At 52.4% G+C, this 22,416-nt stretch overlaps 2 protein-coding genes across 41 annotated transcripts in view; both read right to left on the bottom strand.

Moving 5' to 3' along the window:
- EHMT1 (euchromatic histone lysine methyltransferase 1) overlaps positions 1–22,416 on the bottom strand; it is a 229,481-nt gene that overhangs the window by 101,386 nt on the left and 105,679 nt on the right. For all 40 annotated transcript variants that reach the window (XM_077966801.1, XM_077966790.1, XM_077966781.1 and 37 more), the window contains one exon: positions 9,120–9,300. In XM_077966801.1, the coding sequence (XP_077822927.1) occupies positions 9,120–9,300 (181 nt within the window). The remainder of the gene's footprint in view (positions 1–9,119; positions 9,301–22,416) is intronic.
- On the bottom strand, positions 1,702–22,386 carry LOC144334868 (uncharacterized). The gene is made up of 4 exons (XM_077966708.1): positions 22,358–22,386; positions 21,896–21,899; positions 18,874–20,602; positions 1,702–2,188 (listed from the first exon to the last, which is right to left on the bottom strand). Exons 1-3 carry the CDS (start codon positions 22,384–22,386, stop codon positions 19,505–19,507), a joined length of 1,131 nt encoding a protein of 376 aa, XP_077822834.1. The 3' UTR covers positions 1,702–2,188; positions 18,874–19,504.

Here is a 22,416-nt window from a genome sequence, read left to right on the forward strand (position 1 = left end):
GGGACCACAGGCACTCGCCACCATGCCTGGCTCATTTTTGTATTTTTGTAGAGACAGGGTTTAGTTATTTGTCCAGGCTGCTCTGGAACTCCTGAGCTCAAGCGACTCACTCACCTCAGCCTCTCAAAGTGCTGGGATGATAGGCTTGAGCCACCACACCCAGCCAAATCTCTATATAGTTTTTCTGTTTTGTTTTTTTTTTTTTTTTTTTTTTGAGACAGAGGCTCACTCTGTCGCCCAGGCTGGAGTGCAGTGGTGTGATCTTGGCTCACTGCAACCTCCACCTCCCAGGTTCAAGTGATTCTCCTGCCTCGGCCTCCCAAGTATCTGGGATTACAGGCACGTGCCACCACGCCCAGATAATTTTTGTATTTTTAGTAGAGACGGGGTTTCACCATGTTGGGTCAGGCTGGTCTCGAACTCCTGACCTCAAGTGATCCACCAGCGTCAGCCTCCCAAAGTGCTGGGATTACAGGCGTGAGCCACCACGCCCGGCCCAAATCTCTGTATTTTAAAATCAACAATGAGACTTAATTTGTGGCCTAACATATGGTCTATCCTAGAAAGTGTCCCAGGTGCACTTGAGAAGAGTGTACATGCTGCTGTTGGGCAGAGTATTCTGTATGTCCATTAAATCTAGTTGGCTTATGCTGTTAAGTCCTCCATTTCCTTTCTTATATGCTATACGGTTATTCTATCCATTACTGATAAGTGGAACCTGAGGTCTCCAACTACTACTGTAGAATTGTCTATGTCTCCCTTCAGTTCTATCGGTTTTACTTCTTGTATCTTGATGGTCTATCATTTGTTGGGTATGTAAATGTTTACACATGTAATTGTTATACCTTCTTAGTGTACTGAAATTTTTATTACTATATATTGTTCTCCTTTATCTCTTGTAACCTTTTTTTATTTAAAAACCTATTTTGTCTGATACTAGAATACCCACCTTGCTCTCTCTGGTTACTGTTTGCATGGAATATCTTTTTTCATCCTTTCGTTTTCAATCTATTTGAGTCTTTGGATCTAAAGTGAGTCTCTTACAGACAGCATGTAGTAGGATCATGTGTTGTTTTTTCTTAATGCGTCTGCCTTCATCCATTTAGTGTTGCCATAAAAGATAAAGAGATTTGTTTCCTGAGTCTGGTGGCGGGAAAGTTCAATATTGAGCAGCTACACCTGGTGGGGGCTTCACGCTCTCGCTCACGGTGGAAATTGGAAAGGGAGCAGGCATGTGTAAGAGATTACATGGATAGAGAAGAAGGAAGAGACAGAGAAACCAAGGAAGCCAGATTCTTTCAAACAACCCACCTCAAGGCAGCTAATCTATCCCCAAGAGCGAGAAGTCACTCACCTGGAGGGAGGGCACTGATCTACTCATGAGGAGTCCATGCACATGACCAGTCACCCCCAGGTAGGCCCCACCTCACAACACTGTCATACTGGGGATCTAATTTCAACAGGAGCTTTGGTGTGGACAAACCACATCCAAACCACAGCACTGCCCATCTTTGTCTTTTGATTAGAAAGCGTCATCTATTTACATTTAAAGCAACTACTGCTGAGGATTTACTTCCGTCATTTTGCTCTGTTTCTTACATGCCTTACAGCTTTTTTCATCCCTCATTTCTTGCACTACTGTCTTCTTTTATATTTAGCTGATTTTTTATAGTGGAATGTTTAAATTCTTTTCTCGTTTCCTTTTGTGTATGCTCTGTAGCTATTCTCTTTGTGGTTACCATGGGGATTACATTTAACATCCTAAAGTTATAACATTCTAATTTAAATTTATACCAGCTTAACTTCAGTAACACAGAAAAACTCTGCTCCTTTACGTATCTGTTCCCACCCCTTTCATTTGCTGATGTCACAAAACGACATCTTTATTCATGCTGTGCCCTGAAACATAAACAATTCGTTTAAATGCATTAGTCTCTTAAGTTATGTAGGAAAAATGTGGAGTTACAAACCAAAGCTGCAATGATACTAGCTTGCAGACTAATTTTTTAAACGTATTCGTCTCTTACATCTTATAGAAAACAAAAACCATTGTTACAATACTAGCTTTTAAAACTGCCCATGTCTTTTTTTTTTTTGAGACGGGGTCTCGCTCTGTTGCCCAGGCTGGAGTGCAGTAGCCGGACCTCAGCTCACTGCAAGCTCCGCCTCCCGGGTTTACGCCATTCTCCTGCCTCAGCCTCCCGAGTAGCTGGGACTACAGGCGCCCGCCACCTCACCCGGCTAGTTTTTTATATTTTTTTAGTAGAGACGGGGTTTCACCGTGTTAGCCAGGATGGTCTCGATCTCCTGACCTCGTGATCCGCCCATCTCGGCCTCCCAAAGTGCTGGGATTACAGGCTTGAGCCACCACGCCCGGCCAAAACTGCCCATGTCTTTACTTCTCATATGGCTTCAAGTTACTGTCTAGTGTCCTTTCTTTTCAACCTGCTAGCCTCCTTTAAGTATTTCTTTGCAGGTCCAGGTGAGGTGGTAAGAAATTCCCTCAGGTTTTGTTTATCTGAGAATATCTTAATTTCTCCTGCACTCTTAAAGGACAGTTTCCGTGGCTATGGACACTTGGTTGAAAGATTTTTTTTCTTGTATCACTCCTAATATACCAATGATATACTCAAGAGTCTCTTTGTCTTTCCACAGAAGTGTCTCAAGTATAATGTGTCTAGTGCGGGTCTCTTTGAGCTCATCTTACTGGACTTCACCAAGCCCCCTGGGTGTTCATATTCATGGGTTTCATCAGATACTCTCTCCAGCCTTTTCTTACTCTCTTCTCTCTGTACTCCCACAATCCCTATTTGGTCCTCTTGATGATGCCCACAGGCCCCTTGGCTCTGCTCACTTTCCTTCGGCCTTTTTGTCTGCTTCTCAGACTTGATGATTTTTACTGTCCTATCTTCAAGTTTGCTCTCTCTTTCTTCTGTCTGTTCAGATCTGCCTTTGATTTCCTTTAGTGAATTTTTCATTTCACTTATTATACTTTTTAGCTCCAGAATTTCTTTTGGTTCCTTTTTAGGTTTTCTAGCTCTTTATTGGTATTTCCATTTTGATCATACATCATTTTCTTGACTCTCTTCACAACTTCCTTTAGTTTCTGAGCATATTTAAAATGGTTATTTTCAAGTCTCTGTCTGGTAGTTCTGGCATCAGATGTTTTCTGGGAACAGTTTCTGTTGACTTATTTTTTTCATCTGATTGGGCCATACCTTCCTGTTTCTTTGTATGCCTTGTAATTCTATGTTGAAAACTGGACATTTGAATCCAATAATGTAGAAACTCTGAAAAGCAGATTCTCCTCCTTTTCCAGCGTTTACTATTTTGTTGCTGTTACTGGTTTGGGGGTGTTTTTGTTGTTGTCATTTTTTATAGTTGCAGGCTGTCTCTGTGAGGAGGGTGAGCCAGAGATCCAAACTTAAGGTTTTTTCATGTCTTTCCTTAGCCTGTGCCTTTCCCTGGGCACACGCAGTCACTTTGTAATTTACCCCATATACACAGTTGCTTCTGAATATCCTGGTCTTTAATGTCTGGCTCCCAAAAGGAGAAAACAATGAAAACGAAGTGGGGAGATAAAAAGAGCACTGGCCCTTTAGATTTCTCGGACATCTCATGGAAGAAAGGCTTGCAACCGGATGAGAGGGCCTCTCTGTATGCACCTGGGGACAAGGTCCTGTTCGCCCGCCCTGGCTCCCACAAGCTGCACGCACACTGTTTCAGGAACACCGCACACCCTGCACCACAGGGCTGAGGAAGGGAGTGGGCAGCAGAGCTGAAACGGACGGAAATTCACGTCCCAGCCTCCCGCCTTTCAGAAGCTGCGAACCTTCAGTAGACTCCAGAGTTCCCAATAGTTCCATCAGCCAGACTCTGCCAGGGGAACTGCTGTCTAGGTGAGGAGGTGAATTCCGGGTCTTCCTGCCCCACTATCTTTCTAGAATCCTCTGAAATCAGCTTTTGGTGCTGTGAGGGTCGTTTTTTAACCGTGAACCGCTACACGTTGGAGAGATACAGAACAAGCTGCTAACAAAGATGCCAGTCCACTCTAAAAAGAACGAATGCTCACCTAAAACAACGCTGGGTGCCTGAGATCCCGAGTCAGCACAGCCATCCCCAGCCGGGGGCTGTCACACAAACGCATGCTCCCAACCTTCTTGCACAGCACAGATCTTTCATTTCCGATACTGCAGAGCGGAGAGTGCAGAACAGGTCGGACAGAGTCCCAGCCACCCTCCATCTAAAACTAAGAATTACGGCTGCCCACGGGAAGGAGCTACACGCACGGGCTCTGCTATGGCGTCGGCGGTACAACGCACATTGAAACCGACACGTGACTCTGCTCTTCTTTCCTGCCTGTGGTAAACTTAACGGGGCAGCAGGAGGGAGAGCGCAGAACCGTCCGTGATCATCACCACAGGAATTAAAAATTAACACAAAGACATGACAGGAATCTCAGCCTTTCTTTGATAACCTGGCTCCAACACCCCTCCCACAGGGAGGCAACAAGGAATGGCAGGCAATGGAGTGAAGAAATAAAAGATGAAGAAATAAAAGTGGTAACGGCAGACGGATTCTGAGGCAGACGGGAGCAGGTCCCCGGTGAAACCCGACCTTCAAGCCAAAGGCAGCCCGAAGCCTAGAGACTGGGACTGGGCTGCCAGTTCCCGACAGAATCCACAACCTGGAGGGAGAACGCCCGTGAGGCCTTTTAGCCAATCAGATGGTGTCTTTCCCACGCCTGGGCCAATGAGCAGGCACTTCCTCCATTCCGGGCAGGCCTTTTAGCCAATCAGATGGTGTCTTTTCCAGTCCCAGGCCTGGGCCAATGAGCAGGCACTTCCTCCATTCCGGGCCCACACAGACCACGGACGCGGTCACACAGCAGGCCCGCCCGCCTGCCGGTAGCAGCTACTGACTGTGGGGCTCCTCTCCGCTGAGCGCGGTTCTGTTGCTCGATAAAACTCTTCTCCACCTTGCTCCCCCTCCAGGTGTCCACGGACACAGGACAAGAACTCGGGCCCCACCCAACAGCGGGTGCAGAAAGGGCCGTAGCAGGTTCCTGGCCGGCTCGCTGGGCTGCCGGCCGTGACTCGCCCCCGTTCGCGGAACCGGGAGTGAAGAGCGGCGATCCTTCTGGGGACCCAAACCTTGGGATTCCTCAAGCCAGAGCGGTAACACTACAGCCCTCCTGCCCTCCGCTTGTGTGGTGGCAAGCAGCGGTGCAGCCAGGCCCTCCTGGGAGGGGCAGGCCAGGGCGAAAGCGGCAGAGCTGGACGAGCTGAAAACGCACCCCAGCCCGTACTGTGGGTGGCGAGAGCAACAGAGCCACAGAACACTCTCCCAGCCCATCCCCTTGGGGTCCGCAGTTGCTGGTGACTCCAAGTTTTGGGGCGGCACCGTGTTCCCCTCATCCGGACGCCAGTGCCTGCAGCGTGAACCGCTTGCGGTACGCCTCATCCAGCCAAAGCTCTGCACGGAGCCAGCGCCTGGAGCCGCCCGCCCCGCCACAGCAGCCAAGCGAGCCTGGCTGTGCACAGTGGCCCCACGCCACGCTTGCTCACCAACACACACCCCGCTGGCTCCACTCCCGGCTTGCCCTCAGAAGGTGTGGCACCTGGGCCGGTAGCATGAGCTGAGTACAGCCTGCTGGGCCGAGTGGGCAGAATGAGCCCAGCAGGTGCGAGTGGAACTCAAGCAGAGGCGCCGCTGGCCACAGAGGTTTACGGCTGGCAAAGTGACACTCAAGGGATCCTGTGACAACAGGACAGAACCTACCCAGATTCCTGCTCTGTATGGACACTGTTGTAAAAGGCCTTTGTCTCTCTCTGCCATGCCGGTAAGTGGACTCTGCACCCCCGGCCCCCGGACACTTGACAGGGGACTCCTCCATCCGCACTCCTGTCTTCCCAGCCATGTAGAAAGGTGCAGTGACAGCCACCACAAGACAAGGCAGCTGTGCGTGCTATGCTCCTCTCTAGGAAGCACGTTCTAGCACAGAAACTGTACCTTCATGCCCACTCCGGAAGCCCTGGGGTGACAACGCACGGAAGCAGCTGAGGCTGAGTATCTTAACCACTGGATCAAAGCAGGCAGCTAACTGCCGAGCACTTCTCCTCCATGGCTCGAGGCCGTTTTACACACTGTCCTCGGCTAACTTGCTCATGGACCACCCACTTCCAGGTTACGGATAAGGAAGGGGTGGTGGAGGAAGAGGGCTGTGGAAGGGTAAACTGGGGCCCGCTAAACACACTGGGTACTTTGTTTTTAGAAAGCTCTTTTTAAAAGATGATGATATAATAAAGCTAAAACAGGAAAAGAAAATCTCGACACTTTAACAACACCTCAGACATTACTTGTACGTCCTAACATACGTGAGCATTACTCCATAGTTTTGCAAAACAATAAGTTTAACTGTTTCAAACAAATAAAATTAAGTCAAATAGCAAAACAGTTGACGGGGAGGGCAGCAGATAACGACTGATTTTGTTTTCTAACTTCCAATGAAAAGAACCAGGGCTCCCTGGAGAAAGCCGATTCCGGCACTGGGAAGGGACAAGGCAGGTAAGCAGACCATCCAGTGAATTGGGAAGGTCTTCATGAAGAGGTGGGCATCGCCCCAGGACTCAGAACCAGCCTACAGGGACCCCACTGGACAAACTTAGAACAATTTGAGCAACAAAATAAATAAGGATAGGAATGGATTATAGTTCAGAGACTCAAATAAGAGTCCATAAGTCAGTACTTAAAAATAAATAGGCCGGGGGTGATGGCTCACGCCTGTAATCCTAGCACTTTGGGAGGCCAACGCAGGAGGATTGCCTGAGCCCAAGAGTTCAAGACCAGCCTGGGCAACACAGCAAGACCCCTCATCTCTATTTTTTTAAAAAGTTTTTTTTTTTCTTTAAGAGTAAATGGACAGATAACTGTGTGGATGGACAGGAAAGTGAAGCACCTCCTTACAGTAGAAACTGAAATATGAGGAGGAAATGATGGAGTTGGAAAACCACCATTTGGCACCCACCGTGCAGTACGAGCTGGGCGTGGGTCACGGCAGATGCTGAAGCCTGGTGGGATGTGATGGGCGGTACCTGCAACACCTTAGGGTCTCGCTTATAATCTGGGGAGCAGTAACTTTAAGATGGAGGGCTCTGCAGACTCCAGCAGCAGAGCAGGACAAAAAGCCACCAAAATTCAATTCCTAAGGACACTTGTCAGTCCCCTGCATCGCTCCACGACCTGCACCCAATCCTGGGAACCGCTGGGCGAACCCCCGTCAGACACATTCTATGAAACACCTGGCCTGTACTCAAAACGCCACGGCTCAGACAGACAAAGAGGCTGACAATGCTTCAGATCAAAGGAAACTAACGAGACACAACACAGGTGCTCAAGGCTCCAGGACCAGATTTTATTTGTCCTCTGCCCTAAGGACACTCGGGCATGGGAAATGCGGAACGGGACACTGAGATGAGAGAGCAGCATCACGGTACGCTTCCTCACCGGGATATCTGTGCTGCAGTTATCTAAGAGAATGTTTCTGTTTTTAGGGACATTACAGTAATTTTTAGGAAATAACATTGGTTTTCAGGGATAAAAGGGCACAATGTTTACAACTTACATTCATGTCTCAGAAAAAAAAGTTATACATGGGGGCGGGCAGGGGGCGAGATTGTGCCATGTGGCAAAATGAGTAAAGGGTACACAGGACTTATCTGTAGAATTTTTGCAACTTTGCTGGAGGTCTGAAAATACTTAAATAAAAAAAAAATTTTTTTTTTTTTTTTTTTTTGAGACAGAGTCTCGCTCTGTCACCCAGGCTGGGGTGCAGTGGCCAGATCTCAGCTCACTGCAAGCTCCGCCTCCCGGGTTCCCGCCATTCTCCTGCCTCAGCCTCCCGAGTAGCTGGGACCACAGGCGCCGCCACCTCGCCCAGCTAATTTTTTTTGTGTGTTTTTAGTAGAGACGGGGTTTCGCCGTGTTAGCCAGGATGGTCTCGATCTCCTGACCTTGTGATCCGCCCGTCTCGGCCTCCCAAAGTGCTGGGATTACAGGCTTGAGCCACCGCGCCCGGCCTTTTTTTTTTTTTTGAGACGGAGTCTCGCTCTGTCGCCCAGGCTAGAGTGCAGTGGTGCGATCTCGGCTCACTGCGAGCTCCACCTCCCGGGTTCACGCCATTCTCCTGCCTCAGCCTCCCAAGAAGCTGGAACTACAGGCGCCACCACCACGCCCGGCTAATTTTTTGTATTTTTAGTAGAGACGGGGTTTCACCGTGTTAGCCAGGAAGGTCTCGAACTCCTGACCTCATGATCCACCTGCCTCAGCCTCCCAAAGTGCTGGGATTACAGGCGTGAGCCACCGCGCCCAGCCAATAAAAAGTATTTTTAAAGTCCAGAAAAAGACACCTGTGGCCAGGTGACCATCCTCAAGTGAAGCCTTGCCGGCAGCAGCAGCACTCACGAGGGCCAGCAAGAAGGGCCTTGCATCTCTCCAGGACGGCGCCAAACGCATGTATTCCATCCCAGAAGCTGAGGAGGTTTGAAAGCCCAGGGAACCCTGACGCGTCGCTCACTCTGACGTCCCGGTGCCCTCCCAGCACCTCCCACAAAAGGTCCCCAGTGAGGAATCAAACGTTCATCCACTCGCAGAACTGGCCACAGAAGCAGCCAGCCCAGGAGAGTGAGGAGCATGCCCAGAGCGAGGTGGCAGTGGCAGAGCAGCTGGTGGGGGCGGTGGTCCTCACCCTGGGCCGGGGCTTCCCCAGCACACCCCAGCATTCCCAAAGGCACTTCATCTACAAACCAGGAAAGCTTCCAACTCCAGGGTCTTCTCCCCACAGAGACCAAGTGAGTAAGACACTAGTAAAGAAAACAGTCTTCATCTTGAGAATGTTAACAAGCTAGGAAATCAATGCCAGCCTGAGCCAACGCTTTAGAGCAGACGTCAGGTGTGCCTCCTCAGGCATACAGGCGAGCCCGGGAGGGCCGGCTGACGTCAACAGTCATTCATCAAGAGCAGCACAGGCACTTACAGTCAAACAGAACTCTCACCTGGCAAGGGGCAGGCTTGAAACATACATTCAAAGAGCAAAGACAGTTGCTGGGTCTCCCTTTTACCTGTCTGTGATTTTGTGGTGGCCATGTAGCATTGGTTCTGAGGTAGCGACTGATGAAGGGATGGGAAGGGGGGTAAAAGCTGCTGTCGTCCAAAGTCAGAAATGTTTTTGTTGATCTCCTCTTTTGGTTCCTTATGATCTCTAGCTTCTCGAACTTCTCTGGGATCTTTACTGGCTGCATGCTTCAAAACAAAGACAGTGAATAACTATAACTGCATAAGCAGATGGTCATTGAAATAACATGCAACCAAAATCACAGTTCTTCTCCCCATTAATTCCCCACAACTGAAAGATGAGATACAATGGAGAGAGGAGAAAGTCTGCAAACGGAAACAGCACGCTGTCCTCACAAAAGCACCTACCACTAAGACATGTGTGCGTAGTTGCCCCTCAGATGGGTTAGGTCAGCATCTACAAACCACGGCCCAAGCTAAGAACAGCATTTACAGGGCTAAAGGTCAGAAGGAGGAACGAGGAGGGAGGAGGAGCAGTGACCACATGTGGTCCACAAAACCTGAAACATTTTCTAGCTGGTTCTCTGCCTGCAGAAAAAAATGTTCCAACCACTGACTTAGGTAATACATTTACTAAGCTAAAAAATACCCAAAATGGGCAGCATCAAAACTTCTCAAAAACTGCTTTCCCAGTTTATCGTGGCTAAACATTATGTCTGCAACATCCCCAATGGTATTGATCCCACAGTAGGTAACTATGTTGTGTTAAAACGGTATTTTACTCAGTCTCACTGATCTCCTAAATCTGCCTCGTCTCAGCCTGCAGGGCAGGGCTGTGATACCGACAACAAACTCCCAGTACTTCCTTCATTGCAGAAGGCACAGACACAACTGAACCTCCACTCTCTGTCTGCTCCCCTCGTCACCTACAGACCTGTGATACTGTAACTTTAAATCTAATTCAATTGAACCACACTTTACTGTGCACATGGTGCAATACACAGTAAAAAGTGTTAAAAGATAGGGCATTCTTCAGGAGATGGCACTGGGAGAACTGAATGTCACATGAAAAAGAACAGAGCTGGACCCTTTTCTAAACTATATATAAAAATTAACCCAAGACAGACCACAGACCTAACTGCAAAACCTAAAACCATGAAACTCTTACAGAAAACAGGTGGAAAGCTTCCCAACGTTTGGATCTGGCAATTATTTCTTAGACATGAAACCAAAAGTACAGGCAACAAAGGAAAAAACAGACAAACTGGACTTAATCAAAGTTAAAATTTCTGGGCCAGGTGCGGTGGCTCACACCTGTACTTCCAGCACTTTGGGAGGCCAAGGGGGAAGGATCACTTGAGGTCAGGAATTCAAGATGAGTCTGGGCAACATAGCAAGACCCTGTCTCTACAAAGAAAAATTTCTAAAACTTAAAATTTTTGTGCATCAAAGGACACAGTTAACAGTGAAAAAAGCACGCTATGGAATGGGGGGAAACATCTGCAAATCCATCAGCAATTATTATCCAGAATATATGAAAAAGTCTTACAACAATAAAAAACAACCAGATTAAAAAATGGGCAAAGGACGTGAATAAACATTTCTTCAAGGAAGACATACAAATGGCTAATGAACACATGAAAAGATGCTTAACCTGATTAGGGAAATGCATATCCAAACCAGGTGAGTCCCATTCACACACTAGGAAAAAAGAATGCTTAACCTCATTAGGGAAATACGTATCCAGACCTCGGTGAGTACCACGGATGGCTACCAGGAAATAACAGAAAAGAGTCAGTGTTGTGAGAACTGGAGAAATGGGAACCCTTGTGCACTGCTGGTAGGAATGTGGAATGGTGCGGCCGCTGCGAAAAACTCAAAAAATTAAGTATGGAGCTACCATGTGATCCAGCAATTCCACTACTGGCCATGTGCCCCAGAAGCACTGAAAGCAGGGTCTTGAAGAGATGTTTGTACACCCACGTTGACAGCAGCATCAACCACAGCAGCCAAAAGGGGGAGCCACCCAAGGGCCGGTTGTCGGACGAATGGATCAGAAGTGTCGTGTGCAAAACGCAGTGACGTGTGACTCAGCCTGAGAAGCGGTGAAGCTGGGGCCCGCGCTGCAGCGTGGATGAGCCTCGGCGACACTGTGCCGAATGAAATAAGTCAGCCACAAAAGGACAAACGTTGTACGATCCCACTTACACGAGGTCCCTAGAGTCGTCAGACTGACGGACACAGAAAGTAGAATGGCATTGCCAGGGGCTGGGAGAGAGGGATGGGAAGTCTGTTGAAAGGAGACAGAGCTTCAGTTTGGGAAGATGAAGAGGTTCCAGAGATGGAGGGTGGTGATGGCTCCGCAGCAATGTGAATGTGCCTGATGCACTGAGCTGTTCACTTAAAAATGGTTATGTTTGATGTGATGTATTTTACCACACACACACACACACGACAAGGCACCTGCATCAACTAGAGTCAAGGTCAGGGAGAAGTGAACAAGGTCATAAGTAATGGTAACTCGAAGTACTCGGTGGGTCCGTGGCATGGGTGAACATGTGGCTGCAGAGACGGCTCCGAGGGATTCAGGAGGTGCTTGTAGAGATTACAGGTGAGGCAGGGAGGCAGAGCGAGAGTTCCAGGTAAGAGCACACGGAGCAGAACAGGGCAGCACCTGGCTTGGATGGGAGATGAGAGGGGAGTGCCAGGGCGAGCTGGAAGGCACAGGGGAGCACGTGCTCTTGGGGTTGGCTCTCATGACCTGACCGTCTCTGCCTCTCTCTGTCCCACAGGCGCACTATGTCTGTGTCTGTTTCCCTCCCTCCTTCCCTTTCTGTCTCTCGAGTGCATCTTGCTGCCATGTGGTACTTGCAAAGCTTCTCACTGAGCCCACACTAAGCTGCCAGACACCCCACTGATGTCCAGAACACACTCAGAACCACCTGGGCTCCCTACTGGGGAACCTACCCTAGATTCATGTTCCAGTGACCACAGCTCTCTGGAGTTTTTTGTTGCTTCTCCCCACGGAGCCCTGTCCAGCTCAGCAACCCTGTTTGCCACATTCAGTGATTTCCTCTTGGAATGTGCCTCCACCCCGGGATGCCCTTACTTCTTCCTGAGGGATGAATGCTCTCCTCCCTCCAAAGCACAGTTCAGACATGACAGCTCCTCCCGCCGTGTCCACTAATGAATGCACCTCGCACATGGAACACTGTTTGAAAGCCACACGAATGCCACACGTCTGCTTTACAAAGTGTCTTGGTCTTTCTCCAGTACACCAGGTTTGACTGCAATGAAGTCACTGTTAGAACTCAGGAGTCAGTCCCCTTTTAGGTCACCTACAAACCACCGTGCAGGCTGCTTGGTTCATGTGGCCATCCCCCTCAGCTGGTGCTTACAAACACAAAATGCACTTTCAAAGTACATATCAATGAAGGTACAAAAACAAACCCTGAAGAGGAAATAGCCATGCGAGGCTAATTCTTGCCGAGGTACACAACCTATTCTTTAATTTAAAAGGTTATTTTCAAAAATCTCAACAGTAAGACTAAGAACGGCTTAACCGAGGTGAGGATTCTAGATTTTGATTTTGCTGGGGCTCTTACCTAACGAAGCACAAGGAAAGTGAAGACCTAGCCATGGAGGCAGCGCGGCCAGCGGCTGGCCCACCTTCACATGGCCTGGCTCTGGGAGGGCAGCCCTTCCCTGAGGCTCTTCCCTCCTGGGGGGCAGGGGGCCCCTTCGCTGACGCTCTTCCCTCCTGGGGGGGTGGGGGGGCCCCTTCGCCGAGGCTCTTCCCTCCTGGGAGGGGCGAGGGGTTCCCATCCCGGAGGCTCTTCCCTCCTGGGGCGGGCGGAGTGCCTTCGCTGAGTCTCTTCCCTGGGGGCGGGGGGGGGCGGGGGAGTTCTCCTCCCCAGGCTCTTCCCTCCTAGGGGGCGGGGAGACCCCTTCCCTGAGGCTCCGCCCTCCTGGGGGTCGGGGAGACCCCCTCCCTGAGGCCCCGCCCTCCTGGTGGTGGGGCGGGGGGGGGGGGTGGGGGGTGCTCTGCACCAGTGTGAGTCTCGCAGTGGGACACTTGGTAGCACTTCTTCACATAATTGCTAAGAACCACCTCCAGTGCAGACTGACAGGCACCACCTCTCCCCCAGCACCTAGAGCCTAGAGTGGGTACCAGGAGGGGAGGTGTGGAAACACACACAGAGAAAAACAAGGGGCCCCATGCTGGCGCCTCCTGGAGTGGGCACAACTCAATCAGGGAAATGGAGCTGCCAACCAGGCCACAGAAACAAGCATTTCCATGTAGGAAAAAATGTTCCCTTCCGGTGGCTTCCGCTTTCTTTGCCCTAACAATGGTGAACCTGCCAGTGAGCAGGCCTCGCTCTGAGGATCTTTACGATGGGGATCAACGCGGGACACAGGGTCCAAATCCCCTGGTTCTCGCCACGGGATAGTGAGACTGCAGCCGTGACACCACCTTCATGTTCAAACTTTTACGAGCATATTGGATTTTATTAACAAAGACTGCAACATTCATTTTATCACTGGAATGACTTTTTAAAACACAATTTTCAATAAATTCTGGTTTTTAAAAAATGCCAAACAAGACTAAATTGGGTTTGGGGTGGCAGGAAATCCTGAAGGGTGGAGAGGCCAGGCCCAGAACCACAGACACAGAGCACACCCCAGGCACGGGGGGCACCCACCCACCCACTGTCTCTGCCACACCACCTCCGTGGGGCCCACAGACACAGCCCTGCCTGGCTCAGTCCATCCCCTCCTTCTCCCGCAGGCTCCCCGAGGAGCAGAGCAAGTTCTCCAGGGTGCGGAGAGGCCGGGGAGGATCTTCAGCAAACCAGGTTCCGAAGCCTCAAAACACTCAGGTTCTCTCTTCCTACAACTGACCCGCCTGTGAATGTACAGCAGTTTTCAACCAAATGATGTGTCATAATCAGACTTTAATTATTGTAGCAACTTAATCCAAAACAAAGCGATCACTTAAATAAGCCTCATGGTCGGACAATTTTTTTTTTTTAAATTTCAAATTGCTTTTTTTCCCTACAGGAATGTGATAGGGTGACAATAAAAGATCCTCACGAATAAATATATATCAGAATAAAATCCTGGAAGTAGGACTGTAATAAAACTTCAGGGAGATGAAAGATGCAGTTTCTAACATGTTTTAAAACTGTGACTGGTGCACCATCCACAGGCAAAAATTAATTCAACCTCAGCCCAAGCCTCAGACTTTATACAAACGTTAACTCAAAATGGATCACAGATTTAAAGTTCACACAAAACTAAAAAAAAAAAAAAAAAAAATTAGAGAAATTGATATCTAGGACTAGGTGAAGAGTTTTCATGCACACCACCAATAGCACAATCCACAGGAGAAAACTGATAAACTGGGCTTCATCAAAATGAAACACCTTCGCTCTGTGAAAGAAATTTGAAGAGAAAGAAGAGAAGCTTCAGACCAGCAGAAAATACTGGAAACCACATATCTGACAAACGCTCATATACGGAACTCTCAAAGCTAACAAAACAATGTAATTATAAAATGAGCAAAAGTCTGAAAGACATTTCCCCAAAAACGACACACTGACGGCAAAGCAATATATGGAAGGGGACAAGCGTGAGAGGTGTGGGAGGAAACAAGGGTGAGAGGCGTGGGGGAGGACGAGAGTGAGATGTATAGGAGGGGGTGACAGTGACAGGCATGGAAGAGGGTGAGAGTGAGAGGCGTGGGAGGGGGTGAGGGTGAGCGGTGTGGGGGAGGGGTGAGGGTGAGAGGCCCGGGAGGAGGTGAGGGTGAGTGGCGTGGGGGAGGGGTGAGGGTGAGCGGCGTGGGGGAGGGGTGAGGGTGAGCGGCGTGGGAGGGGTGAGGGTGAGCGGCGTGGGAGGGTGAGGGTGAGAGACGTGGGAGGGTGAGGGTGAGCGGCGTGGGAGGGTGACGGTGAGCGGCGTGGGAGGGTGAGGGTGAGCGGCGTGGGAGGGTGAGGGTGAGCGGCGTGGAAGGGGTCAGGGTGAGCGGTGTGGGAGGGTGAGGGTGAGCGGCGTGGGAGAGGTCAGGGTGAGCGACGTGGGAGGGTGAGGGTGAGAGATGGGGGGGGTCAGGGTGAGCGGCGTGAGAGGGGTCAGGGTGAGCGGCGTGGAAGGGGTCAGGGTGAGCGGCGTGGGAGGGTGAGAATGAGCGGCGTGGGAGGGTTCAGGGTGAGCGGCGTGGGAGGGGTCAGGGTGAGCGGCGTGGGATGGTGAGGGTGAGCGGCGTGGGAGAGGTCAGCGTGAGCGGCGTGGGAGAGGTCAGGGTGAGCGGCGTGGGAGAGGTCAGGTTGAGCGGCGTGGGAGAGGTCAGGGTGAGCGGCATGGGAGGGTGAGGGTGAGCGACGTGGGAGGGTGAGGGTGAGGGTGAGCGACGTGGGAGGGTGAGGGTGAGCGGCGTGGGAGGGTGAGGGTGAGCGGCGTGGGAGGGTGAGGGTGAGCGGCGTGGGAGGGGTCAGGGTGAGCGGCGTGGGAGGGTGAGGGTGAGCGGCGTGAGAGGGTGAGGGTGAGCGGCGTGGGAGGGTGAGGGTGAGCGACGTGGGGGGGTGAGGGTGAGCGACGTGGGAGGGTGAGGGTGAGCGACGTGGGGGGGTGAGGGTGAGCGGCGTGGGAGGGGTGAGGGTGAGCGGCGTGGGAGGGTCAGGGTGAGCGGCGTGGGAGGGGTCAGGGTGAGCGGCGTGGGAGGGGTCAGGGTGAGCGGCGTGGGAGGGTGAGGGTGAGCGGCGTGGGAGGGTGAGGGTGAGCGGCGTGGGAGGGTGAGGGTGAGCGGCGTGGGAGGGGTGAGGGTGAGCGGCGTGGGAGGGTGAGGGTGAGCGGCGTGGGAGAGGTCAGGGTGAGCGGCGTGGGAGGGTGAGGGTGAGCGGCGTGGGAGGGTGAGGGTGAGCGGCGTGGAAGGGGTCAGGGTGAGCGGCGTGGAAGGGGTCAGGGTGAGCGGCGTGGAAGGGGTCAGGGTGAGCGGCGTGGGAGGGTGAGGGTGAGCGGCGTGGGAGGGTTCAGGGTGAGCGGCGTGGGAGGGGTCAGGGTGAGCGGCGTGGGATGGTGAGGGTGAGCGGCGTGGGAGAGGTCAGGGTGAGCGGCGTGGGATGGTGAGGGTGAGCGGCGTGGGAGAGGTCAGGGTGAGCGGCGTGGGAGAGGTCAGGGTGAGCGGCGTGGGAGAGGTCAGGGTGAGCTGCGTGGGAGGGTGAGGGTGAGCTGCGTGGGAGGGTGAGGGTGAGCGACGTGGGAGGGTGAGGGTGAGCGACGTGGGGGGGTGAGGGTGAGCGGCGTGGGAGGGGTGAGGGTGAGCGGCGAGGGAGGGGTCAGGGTGAGCGGCGTGGGAGGGTGAGGGTGAGCGGCGTGGGAGGGGTCAGGGCGAGCGGCGTGGGAGGGGTCAGGGCGAGCGGCGTGGGAGGGGTCAGGGTGAGCGGCGTGGGAGGGTCAGGGTGAGCGGCGTGGAAGGGGTCAGGGTGAGCGGCGTGGGAGGGGTCAGGGTGAGCGGCGTGGGAGGGGTGAGGGTGAGCGACGTGGGAGGGTGAGGGTGAGCGGCGTGGGAGGGGTCAGGGCGAGCGGCGTGGGAGGGTCAGGGCGAGCGGCGTGGGAGGGGTCAGGGTGAGCGGCGTGGAAGGGGTCAGGGTGAGCGGCGTGGGAGGGTGAGGGTGAGCGACGTGGGAGAGTGAGGGTGAGCGACGTGGGAGGGGTCAGAGTGAGCGGCGTGGGAGGGTGAGGGTGAGCGACGTGGGAGGGGTCAGAGTGAGCGGCGTGGGAGGGTCAGGGTGAGCGGCGTGGGAGGGGTCAGGGTGAGCGGCGTGGGAGGGGTCAGGGTGAGCGGCGTGGGAGGGGGTGTGTGTGAGAAGTCTGGGAGAAGACGCTCCCCATCAGCAGTCACAGGATGCGCAGCTGAAGCCTCAAGGAAACACCAGCACATCCAACAGAAGGGCTAAATAAAAAGCAGGTAAGAGCTAATGCCGGCGTCGGGAGAGGACGCCGCCGGTGAAGACGGGAGAAAGCCGACCCCTGCAACACCGCTGGTGGGCGTGTGAAATGCAGCCACTCTGGAGTACGGTTCTGCAATTTCCTCATAAAACTAAACACCCAAAGGCCATACAACCCAGTGATTATGCTCCTGTGTATTAGACTCAGAGAGATAAATCTTATTTCCAAAATGTGTACATAAATGTTCGAGCGGCTCTAAAGTAAAAATGCCCAGTGTCCTTCAGCAGGTGAGTGCCCGCGTACAAGGCTGTCCACACCCCACAGAGCACCAAAGCTTCAGCACAGAACAGGATGGGCTAATGAGACGTAACTTGGATGGATCTTAAGAGAACTAAGCTGAATGACAAAAGCTACTCTCAAAAGGTTGCATACACTGTAATTCCATTTATATAAAATTAGAAATAGGCCGGACACGTTGGATCATGCAAACCTGAGGCTGGCACAGGTTCAGGTCTGGTTGGTGGCTACACAGGGTGACGTCAGGGACCTTGGTGTGAAGGGTGTTCCGCATCTCGACTGTGCCCTGGTGTGGAGGGGATTCCACATCTCGACTGTGCCCTGGTGTGAAGGGTGTTCCGCATCTCGACTGTGCCCTGGTGTGGAGGGGGTTCCACATCTCGACTGTGCCCTGGTGTGGAGGGGGTTCCGCATCTCGACTGTGCCCTGGTGTGGAGGGATTTTGGCATCTCGACTGTGCCCTGGTGTGGAGGGATTTTGGCATCTCGACTGTGCCCTGGTGTGGAGGGATTTTGGCATCTCGACTGTGCCCTGGCGTGGAGGGGATCCCGCATCTCGACTGTGCCCTGGCGTGGAGGGGATCCCGCATCTCGACTGTGCCCTGGTGTGGAGGGGGTTCGGCCTCTCGACTGTGGTGGTAGTTCTGCACGTCCACACACAGTAAACTGCACAGAACACCCTGAGCGTGATGCACGTGCGCACAGGTGATGGTGAAACTAAGTAAGCCCCACGGACTTTACTAATGTCAGTGTCCTGGGTCTGACATTGTCCTTTAGTTATCAAAGACATCACCACTGAGGAAAGCTTGGTGAAAGGTATTTTTGCAGTTTCCTGTGACAATGTAATTATTTGTAAGATTTTCTAAAGCTTTGTCATGTAGAGAAGAATACTGCAAAAGGTTGAAGTGGGGTCAGGCTGGCCAGCCTAGGAGTGGAGAAGCCCCAGGGCTAGGGCAGCTGTCGGCACCACAAGGCGCCTGCCCTCTCTGTCCCAGGAGAGGACGCAACACCCGGCAGCCGTGGGCCCCTGAGCCAGCAGTCCAGCCCCACAGCGCGCCCACCACCCACTGTGGTCACTGCAGGCAGGCCACAGAACACACACACAGCACTCACAGTCAGGCTGAAATATTATGACAGAAACAAAGGTGGAGACACCCTGGGGGGAGAAAAAAGCTAAAGCTGAGAGGAAAAAAAAAAATCACAAACAGGTGGTGTCAAGTCCAAGAGAACCCCCACTTGAGGAATCAGAATTTACAACAGAGATTATAGAAGAATTATAATCACTATCTTTTGAAAGATAAGGCAAGACAGAATTCAGAACAGTATTTTTTAAATTAAAAGAACTAATCAGGCCGGGTGCGGTGGCTCACACCTGTAATCCCAGCACTCTGGGAGGCCAAGGCGGACGGATCACCTGAGGTCAGGAGTTCAAGATCAGCCTGGCCAACATGGTGAAACCTCGTCTCTACTAAAAATACAAACATTAGCCAGGTGTGGTGGCGTGTGCCTGTAATCCCAGCTACTCAGGAGGCTGAGGCAGGAGAATCACTTAAACCTGGGAGGCGGGGATTATACTGGGCTGAGATTGCACCATTGCACTCCAACCTGGGTGACAGGGCGAGACTCCGTCTCAAAAAACAAAACAAAACAAAACAAAAAAAACAGAGAACTAATCAGAGATACTGGGCGTGAAAAAAATACATGTCAAAATAAACTATATCAATATATGGGATGAACAGCAAGAAGGAGAAGGGCTGAGGAACCAATCAGGAAGCTGGAAACAGGCAGAGAGCTGCCCAGGGGGACAGAAGAGCCAGCCATTTAAGGGGAGCTCCACGGGAAGAAAATGGAAAGAAAAATACAGAGCATTCTTCTGGAGCTGAAGACACAAAACCTCCAAGACGGGGCTGTGAAGCCCTAAACAGTGGCTAAGAGGAAAGAGCAAATAATCTACAAAGGACAAGAAAGTGCCTTCAGAATGTTCACCAGCAATGTCAGAGAGAGAAAATTCCACAGGAATGTGATCACAAACCTGGAACTTACACTCAAATTCACATCAAACAGAGAGAGCACATTAAAAGCACTGTGCACACTTTGAAAACCTGGATCGTGCATGCACCATGTAAGAGATGGGGATGAGTCCAGCACAGTGTGTGTGAGGAGCAGCTGTGCTGTGTGTGTGAAAATCAGCATAGTACGTTGTGAGGGGTAGGCGCGGCCTGTGTGTGAACAGCATGGTGCGTGTGAGCGTCTGGCGTGGCCAGCACAGTGCGTGTGAGGGTCAGGCGAGCCCTGTGTGTGAAAATCAGCACAGTGCATGTGAGGGTCAGGCATGCCCTGTTTGTGAAAATCAGCACGGTGTGTGTGAGGGGCAGATGCACCCTGTGTGTGAAAATCAGCACGGTGTGTGTGAGGGTCAGGCGAGCCCTGTGTGTGAAAATCAGCACGGTGTGTGTGAGGGTCAGGCGAGCCCTGTGTGTGAAAATCAGCACGGTGCGTGTGAGGGTCAGGCGAGCCCTGTGTGTGAAAATCAGCACGGTGTGTGTGAGGGTCAGGCGAGCCCTGTGTGTGAAAATCAGCACGGTGTGTGTGAGGGTCAGGCGAGCCCTGTGTGTGAAAATCAGCACGGTGCGTGTGAGGGTCAGGCGAGCCCTGTGTGTGAAAATCAGCACAGTATGTGTGAGGGTCAGGCGAGCCCTGTGTGTGAAAATCAGCACGGTGTGTGTGAGGGTCAGGCGAGCCCTGTGTGTGAAAATCAGCACGGTGTGTGTGAGGGTCAGGCGAGCCCTGTGTGTGAAAATCAGCACGGTGCGTGTGAGGGTCAGGCGAGCCCTGTGTGTGAAAATCAGCACAGTATGTGTGAGGGTCAGGCGAGCCCTGTGTGTGAAAATCAGCACGGTGTGTGTGAGGGTCAGGCGAGCCCTGTGTGTGAAAATCAGCACGGTGTGTGTGAGGGTCAGGCGAGCCCTGTGTGTGAAAATCAGCACGGTGTGTGTGAGGGGCAGATGCACCCTGTGTGTGAAAATCAGCACGGTGTGTGTGAGGGGCAGACGAGCCCTGTGTGTGAAAATCAGCACGGTGTGTGTGAGGGTCAGGCGAGCCCTGTGTGTGAAAATCAGCACGGTGTGTGTGAGGGGCAGATGCACCCTGTGTGTGAAAATCAGCACGGTGCGTGTGAGGGTCAGGCGAGCCCTGTGTGTGAAAATCAGCACAGTGTGTGTGAGGGTCAGGCGAGCCCTGTGTGTGAAAATCAGCACGGTGTGTGTGTGAGGGGCAGGTGCGCCCTGTGTGTGAAAATCAGCACGGTGTGTGTGAGGGGCAGGCGAGCCCTGTGTGTGAAATCAGCACGGTGCGTGTGAGGGTCAGGCGTGCCCTGTGTGTGAAAATCAGCATGGTGCGTGTGAGGATCAGGCGAGCCCTATGTGTGAAATCAGCACGGTGTGTGTGAGGATCAGGCGAGCCCTATGTGTGAAATCAGCACGGTGTGTGTGAGGGGCAGACGAGCCCTGTGTGTGAAATCAGCACGGTGTGTGTGAGGATCAGGCGAGCCCTGTGTGTGAAATCAGCACGGTGCGTGTGAGGGGCAGGTGCGCCCTGTGTGTGAAAATCAGCACGGTATGTGTGAGGGGCAGGCGAGCCCTGTGTGTGAAAATCAGCACGGTGCGTGTGAGGATCAGGCGAGCCCTGTGTGTGAAAATCAGCACGGTGCGTGTGAGGATCAGGCGAGCCCTGTGTGTGAAAATCAGCACGGTGCGTGTGAGGGTCAGGCGAGCCCTGTGTGTGAAAATCAGCACGGTGCGTGTGAGGGTCAGGCGAGCCCTGTGTGTGAAAATCAGCACGGTGCGTGTGAGGGTCAGGCGAGCCCTGTGTGTGAAAATCAGCACGGTGCGTGTGAGGGTCAGGCGAGCCCTGTGTGTGAAAATCAGCACGGTGCGTGTGAGGGTCAGGCGAGCCCTGTGTGTGAAAATCAGCACGGTGCGTGTGAGGGTCAGGCGAGCCCTGTGTGTGAAAATCAGCACGGTGTGTGTGAGGGTCAGGCGAGCCCTGTGTGTGAAAATCAGCACGGTGCGTGTGAGGGTCAGGCGAGCCCTGTGTGTGAAAATCAGCACGGTGCGTGTGAGGGTCAGGCGAGCCCTGTGTGTGAAAATCAGCACGGTGCGTGTGAGGGTCAGGCGAGCCCTGTGTGTGAAAATCAGCACGGTGCGTGTGAGGGTCAGGCGAGCCCTGTGTGTGAAAATCAGCACGGTGTGTGTGAGGGTCAGGCGAGCCCTGTGTGTGAAAATCAGCACAGTGTGTGTGAGGGGCAGGCGAGCCCTGTGTGTGAAGCGCTCAGGATTCAAGACCCATTCTGCTCTCAAGGTAAGTCTGAGCCCAGCCGCTCAGGGTAGGGAGGGAGACCTGGGCATGTCCAGGTGGCCCTTTGCCCCTCACTTCTGTCACATTCTGGCCCTAACCAAGTTCATTTCTATTCACTTCTCACTGAAACAGAGTGAGTGCTGAGTCTTCCCTAGCTGGAGTGAAAGCCCCAAAGTCCAAAGCAGAAGAGTCAGTGGCCTCCTGGAAAGTGTCTGACATACGTTTCTACAGATGGCAACAGAATCCTGTGAGAAGAGCAAAGCCCAAGAAGGAAGCGAGGCATCACCTGGCATCACTCAGCTCTGTCACTCACGCATGAGGCATCAGCAGCGTCTCCTTTTTGTTTTTTTGTTTGTTTGTTTGAGGCAGGGTCTCACTCTGCTGCCCAAGGTGGAGTGCAGTGGGGTGATCTGGGCTCACTGCAGTCTCCACCTCCCAGGCTCAAGCAATCCTCCCACCTCACGCTCCTGAGTAGCTGGGACTGCAGGTGTGCACCACTATGCCCAGTTAATTTTTGCATTTTTTACAAAACTTTGTATTTGAGTTTTGCCACACTGCCCAGGCTGGTCTCAAGCAGTCCACCCGCCTCAGCCTCCCAAAGTGTAGGATAACGGCCGTGAGCCACTGCACCCAGCCCTCTCCTAGCTCCTCACGGGCCCTATCGGATAACCACTGACACTTACTGGCTTCTCCTCAATGCACCAAAGTCCATTTGCCGTTATTAAAACAAAAGAGATGGGAA

Source organism: Macaca mulatta, chromosome 15 (genome assembly GCF_049350105.2).
Source record: "Macaca mulatta isolate MMU2019108-1 chromosome 15, T2T-MMU8v2.0, whole genome shotgun sequence".
In the NCBI taxonomy this organism is placed as follows: Eukaryota; Metazoa; Chordata; class Mammalia; order Primates; family Cercopithecidae; genus Macaca; species Macaca mulatta.

Excerpts from the sequence above, each read along its gene's own strand:
- LOC144334868 (XM_077966708.1), bottom strand. The coding sequence starts at position 22,386 with ATGGACTTTGGTGCATTGAGGAGAAGCCA.